The sequence below is a fragment of the Sprattus sprattus genome, assembly GCF_963457725.1.
Source record: "Sprattus sprattus genome assembly, chromosome: 6".
Classification (NCBI taxonomy): Eukaryota; Metazoa; Chordata; class Actinopteri; order Clupeiformes; family Clupeidae; genus Sprattus; species Sprattus sprattus.
Genome location: NC_137925.1, coordinates 7,187,065 through 7,193,705, shown reverse-complemented (window position 1 = coordinate 7,193,705; position 6,641 = coordinate 7,187,065). Strand labels below are relative to the sequence as shown.

Sequence of the window (6,641 nt, the reverse complement as noted above, 5' to 3'; positions counted from 1 at the left end):
TGAGGTGTGTGTATACTGAGATGTGTGTATGCCAGATATCTGGCCCGCGGGCCTTACAATGCCCAGGTCTGATTTAAAGGCTCAGGTAGCCTTTGCAGGTGTTTTATTTATACAAGTTAATTAGCTGATAAGAGTGTGACACCATGAGTCTTCAATATTGAACTTTTTCACAATATTCAAATTTTCTGAGATACTGAATTTGGGGTTTTCATTAGCTGTCAGTTATAATCATCAAAATTAAAAGAAATAAACACTTGAAGTATATCAGTCTGTGTGTAATGAATCTATATAATACACTTTAAATTCACATTTTAAATCAAATTACTGAAAAAAAAAAACTTTTTGATGATATTCTAATGTATTGAGAGGCACCTGTATACACACACATTCATGTAGAAACATTCACATAAGAAAAGCTAAAGGTTAGCCTTTGATATTTCATTATAGAAGTAGGTCAACTACAGTTTAATCGTTTCACATGTATTACTATTACATAAAATATCTTCTCGAAGCATGATCCATCAAATATTTCATTAATCATTATATAACATTTTAGGACTTCAAAGGTGATATATTAATACAAACATTAAATGCAAACCCGAAACCTGAAAATATACAAATATAGAGAACTAAGTTGAATGCACCTGAATCCAAATAGTTTTGCAGGAAAGTACAGATTCAAAGTAAACCGATGCCTGCGACATGATGGTGGCAGGTTTATTTTACAGTCTTTATACGCTTCTTCTACAGATCTGGCTGTCTTTCATCAGTGCCCACATGACCTGGATTTCTACAGAGCTCAGTTTGTGCACCAGCATGATGTCACGGTAAACACAGGGGTCAAAGTGCTTTAGGCCATTTCTAAAGCCGAGTGTCAGAAAACCAGCGTGGTGTGTGGGGCTAACACCCATCAGCTGTAGGCACATGCCCACAAACACGTCATCGATTGGAAACAGCTCCACCTGCTGGGCCAGCGCATCCAGACCCAGCACGGTCTGCCGTGACATCAGATACCCACCGCCGCCTGCGTAGGGCGGATAGGGCTTCCCATCCGGGTACATCTCAACAGGGATAAAGTACTTTGTCTTCTGCCATCGAGCGGGGAAGGTACCGGACAGAATGTTTCCAGTTAACAGGTGATCCTCTGGCTTGTGATCCCTCAGGTACTCGATCAGATTCCTCGTGTGCACGAACACGTCGTCATCGCCCTTGAATACAAACTGCGCGCTGCTGCACGAGTGCGAGAACCAGCTGAGGAAGCGAACCTCCTTCAGGGTCAGGTTGAAGAAGCTGTCCACAAAGTCCCACTGCAAGATGTCCCTGTGGTGCCGACTCTCATACTCCAGCAGCGGCTGCAGGTTGTAGCTCTGCACCCGGTCAGGCGAGCGGCCCATGAGGAACACCAGCTTCACCCGCCGACCCTGCACACGACCTGCGTGACCCCAGGTGCCCCGCAGTGCATTGCGGTGCTCTACCTGAGCAGCTGTGGACTTGACGACCAACAGGAGATAGAGGTCATCCTCGCAAGGTGAAGGTGTTAGTAGAGTTGGGAATGCCCGGCAATGCCTGTAGCGTAGGAATTCCTGATGTACCTGGGGAAGGTGTGGAGGAATGACCATGCTGTCATTGGTTGAGCAGGTAAAGTTTTCCTGGAAAGGGGCAGGGGCCGATTTCAGTGGGGCAGTGTCACTGTGATTTGACAACAGCCACCGGGAGGGCTGTCGGAGAGAAAAGTCTTTGAAGTCCAGTGTGGCGACCCAGTAGAAGAGGAAGGCCATGATGCAGACCAAGGGCCAATACCGGCGGCACTGAACTGCCATCATCATCCTCATCTTCATTCTGGGGAGCCCAGCAGACGAGGCAGCAGGTCAAATGAGTGGTTATGACAATAACATTTAAGAGCTTGCCAATTATTACCAAGAGGTCATCACCATCACCACATGGACTGGTCTTCTACTGATGGGAAAGGGTTTACTCTTACTTACTATGATAGAATTTCAGAATATACTCCAATCGTCATACATTCTTTAACCTCTGAAGATGACGATTCAAATTCAAATCTTAAAGAAACATAGACTTTTATTTTTTAAAACATTCTAAATACAGCAAATAAAAGAATAAAATAAACTTACGAAAGGAGGAGCAGGTGACAGACCCCTCCTATCTCAGTTTATACTGGGGTCAACGCCAGAGAGGAGCAGGTGACAGACCCCTCCTATCTCAGTTTACACTGGGGTCAACGCCAGAGAGGAGCAGGTGACAGACCCCTCCTATCTCTGTTTATACTGGTTGGTAATTATGCTACTAAAGTCACTGTACACCAATGATCAGTCAATATTTGTTTAGGTGTCTGGGCCTTGGTAGGCGAACTTTACGGCACAAAGAGGCTTTGTTTAGTGAAGTGTTTGTATAGGAAAATCCAATTCAACTGCAGCGTGCATGAAGTCAAATATATACCATAATATAAAACTAGAATATGCATTTCCTGAAGTAAATACCAGTTAATAAAATGCAAAAGTTAAGAAATGAAGAAGAAAGGAAAGAAGAGTGAACAAGAGTGAAAGAAGAAAGGAAAGAAGAGTGAACGAGAGTGGCTTTGGATAAAGAAAGTAAAGAGAGAGTGAAGAGGGAAATACTGAAAGAAGGACAGAAAATGGAGTGAAGCAGAGAGATTGAGTGTGAGGGAGGATGGAGGATTGTAAGGTCGAAGAAGGCTGACAAAAAAGTAGAAGAAGAGTAGGAATTGATGGACAGTTGAAAGAAGGAATGAAAGAAAAGTGAACGGGAGTGAGAGAATTGATCTGGCCTGTGAGAGAATTAATCGGACCTTCACAGACTGATCACTCTGTGAAGAGCTTAGGCTACACCAGACGCGGAAATTCTGTCGTGCGGAAATAGAACGTTCACCAAGCGGATATTTTATTGAACCGGCTGCACCGGACGCGTTAAAAATGAAACCAATATCGGTTTTGCTGTCTTTGTTCACTTATTTTATTAATCAAAGTTCCTCCATATCCCTTCATCTGGAACAGAGTAACATGGTTAAGCATGAAGTCTACAGAAACCCGTTATTCAAACAAGATTCATGTAACGTTACATTTATGGCAGACTTGGTTACCAAGCAAACATCAACGGACACAAACCATTTGAAACTTGCAGTGCCTGCAGTGAATAGACGGAAGGCACTTGCCTTACTTCTAATCCTCCAGAGAATAAAAACGTAGCGGAACTGTGTCAATTACGGCAAGTGTAAAATATCGGCCAAATTCGGCGTTGTCATGTTTCACTACATTCACTCTCGTGATCAACTTCGGGCAACTATGGATAGAAATGTAAGCAACCACAAAAATATGGCATTAAAGCTTTACTTGTGAAAAAAAAAAAAACTCTGTAGACCTAATTTAAGCTTGTGAAATAGTGTTGTACTTTTGCGTGTAGGCCTACCTTAAAGTGTGGAACACTTAGTGGCGCGACGAATATTTCGTTTGGTCTTAAAGTTGGATCCGTCGGATTAGTTCTCTTCATGATGAACGTTGACTGTCATTTCAAATGCAACCACAGCTTGCATGACGTAATGTAAGTACGGATGCTCACAAGATCAAATACCATTACTCTGGTCAAATATGAAAGGCACTAGTTGAGAAATTGGACGGAAGAACAACGCGATTTCCCGTAGTTGTGTTTACAGTTTACCTAAAACAAAGTTGAATTAGATAAAAATGTTGTATTTCCACTAACAATAGTACAATTACAATACATGTGTATTGATGTCTTCATTTCAAATACATAACATTCAACATACATAATCATGCCATGTTTGTTTTGTGAATGTTTAAGTGAATAGACTGCACCTACAACTGAATCAGGTCAAAGAAAGCCCACAAAATACCCAAATTAAACAAAAATAACACTAGTTAGATTAACTTTTGCTTGTCAAAACATATTGTGACTAAGGCATTTAGAAAATAGACTGGTATTTGTCAAAGCAAGAGGAAAGCATATTATTATCACAAATTCAACGCGGTAATTGGAACAAAGTGTGAGTGTCTGATATTTGACCCATTTAAAAACGTAGGCTAATCAAAAACGTGTCACCGTAAACATTAACAGAAATATTAAAGGAGCCCAAAGCAACATTAAGGCATCAAAATGGAAATATTCTGGATAAGACAATCTTTATGATATTGACATTTACTTCACCACCATATTAGCACATTTGCATCATTAATTGATACTTTGGGCGTTAAAAAGAGCGCTAAAACTAGCCGCAAGAGCGTAGCCCTTTATACAGCCGCGGAAAAAATTAAGAGACCACTTCAAAATTATCAGTTTCTCTGGTTTTACTATTTATTGGTATGTGTTAAAGTAAAATGTACATTTTTGTTTTATTCTATAACCTACTGGCAACATTCCTACCAAATTTCAAATAAAAATATTGTCATTTAGATCATTTATTTGCAGAAAAATGACAATTGGTCAAAATAGCAAAAAAGATGCAGTGTCTTCAGATCTCGAATAATGCAAAGAAAACAAGCTCATATTCATTTTTAAACTACACAATACTAATGCTTTAACTTAGGAAGAGTTCAGAAATCAATATTTGGTGGAATAACCTTGATTTAAAATCACAACTTTCATGTGTCTTGGCATGCTCTCCACCAGTCTTTCACATTGCCGTTGGGTGACTTTATGCTACTCCTGGCGCAAGAATTCAAGCAGCTCGGCTTCTTTTCATGGCTTGTGACCATCCATCTTCCTCTTGATCACATTTCAGAGGTTTTTTATGGGATTCACGTCTCGAAATTGGGCTGGCCATGACAGGGTCCTGATCTGGTGGTACTCCATCCACACCTTTACTGGCCTGGCTGTGTGGCATGGAGCATTGCCCTGCTGGAAAAAACACTTCTCAGAGTTGGGGAACATTGTCAGAGCAAAAGGAAGCAAGTTTTTCTTCCGGGACAACGTTGTACTTTGCCTGGCTGAGGTTTGTAAAAGACCATAAGGATTGAACCAAAGCGGACTGGAGGGTCTTCTAGTTCGTCTTCTCTGATGAGTCCAATTTTCAGCTTTGCCCAACACATGGTCGTCTGAAGGTTAGACGGAGACCTGGAGAGGCCTACAAGCCTAATGGAGACTGATACATGGGAGTTTGATTTGATTTGATTTGTTTATTTGATGAAGAGGGACAGTGTGCATTAATAAACATTAAAATGTAAATGCACCCAATTGTAGCCAAAAGGCTAGTTTTCATCTATCTCCCTGCCAGAGTGAAACTGGCTAAAGATAGGGAAGAATTACAGCATAACATTGGGGAAGGGAGGAGAGAAAAGACAACACCCAGAATATGCTCCTAGAGGAGTACAGTGTGGGAACAGTAAAAAATTAAAATAAAACGTTCGTTTCGCTTTGATCAATTAAGATTGGAGGGCTTGAAGGGCCGTATGTGCTGATATTTGAAGTGGTCAAGGGCTGGAAATATAATAGCCTTACAGTTTGCTGGGTGCTTTAATTATTACTGCCTTGATTACATGCAATTGCCATATTTTATATTGATCGCTTTATATTTCTCTTAACGTGCTAAGTGTCATTCCCGTTGGATGCACAAACTTGTCATCATGCGTGTGCATTCTGCTAACTGCACTGTCCATAACTATTTAATATGACTTAATTTGAAGCCTAGGTTATTCTCTTATTTTCAGTCGATATAGTGGGATTGTTAGAGAGACGTCACGAATGAGTTTTTAATGAGAGAGCCTGTCAACAAGCAATCACCGTCCTCACCCCTTCTAAACTCGTGCATGAGAAGCGACGTCATCCATAGCAACGGAGTTTTTATCTTAAGCTTAGGAGTTGGTATTATCCTTAGTATGAGTAGGTCTCAGAGCCGTTGTGAATCACTTTTAAGAAATTACTCCTACGTAAAAGGTTTTAGCGCGAGTTAGGAGCACTCCTAGTGGTAAGATAAAAGGCTTTGTGAATACGGCCCCAAAGCTACATGAAAAAGCTGCCACTTCCGTTGGCGCTAGGGATAGCCAGGGCTCTGTTCCGATATCCATACCCTCCGTACCTACCATCCTTAGTTTGAGTATGTAGGGTGTTCCGATTTCGATCGCGGTGAAAAGAAGTATACCCAAAGGACCCGTATGTTTACTCATAACGGACAAAACGCTGAGTGTGGAACCAGGGTACACTTTCCATTCTCAACGGCCGCCATCTTGTCTACGTAACGGAAGAGACGGAGCCAGGCAGAGCTTTTCGTTTTATTTCGAAATCAATGGCGGACATAATGGCTACGGTGGCTACGATAGCAGAGTCAGTAGACCACAAGGCTACAGACCGTAAATGTCAATATCAGCAGTAATTAAACAACTGTACTGATATTAAATGTACTACTAACATGCCATTCTCAAATTAAAGCCAGTGACATGAGTATTTTGGTGGTTTTTAACAATGTATACCGACAGTTAGCATACCTAGCTAGCCTAGCTTGGTAGCATTACCATTGGTTCTGAATGGCAGTTATGCTAAGCAGCTGGCTATCCCCCCACCCGGGACTGTTGTTAATTTCCGGTAAGTGCACCACGGAGTATTAGATTTGGAACAACATTCACCTGCTGAGAATCTGCGTACCTAGTAAGTGT

At 41.4% G+C, this 6,641-nt stretch overlaps 1 protein-coding gene across 1 annotated transcript; it reads right to left on the bottom strand.

Annotated features, from left to right (window-relative positions):
- Positions 1-731: 731 nt before the first annotated feature.
- LOC308366584 (N-acetyllactosaminide beta-1,3-N-acetylglucosaminyltransferase 4-like) lies at positions 732-1,838 on the bottom strand (the record flags this gene model as incomplete). The annotated part of the gene is made up of 1 exon (XM_080840300.1): positions 732-1,838. The coding sequence occupies one exon, from the start codon at positions 1,836-1,838 to the stop codon at positions 732-734; it is 1,107 nt and encodes a 368-aa protein (XP_080696426.1).
- Between the last annotated feature and the right edge of the window lie 4,803 nt (positions 1,839-6,641).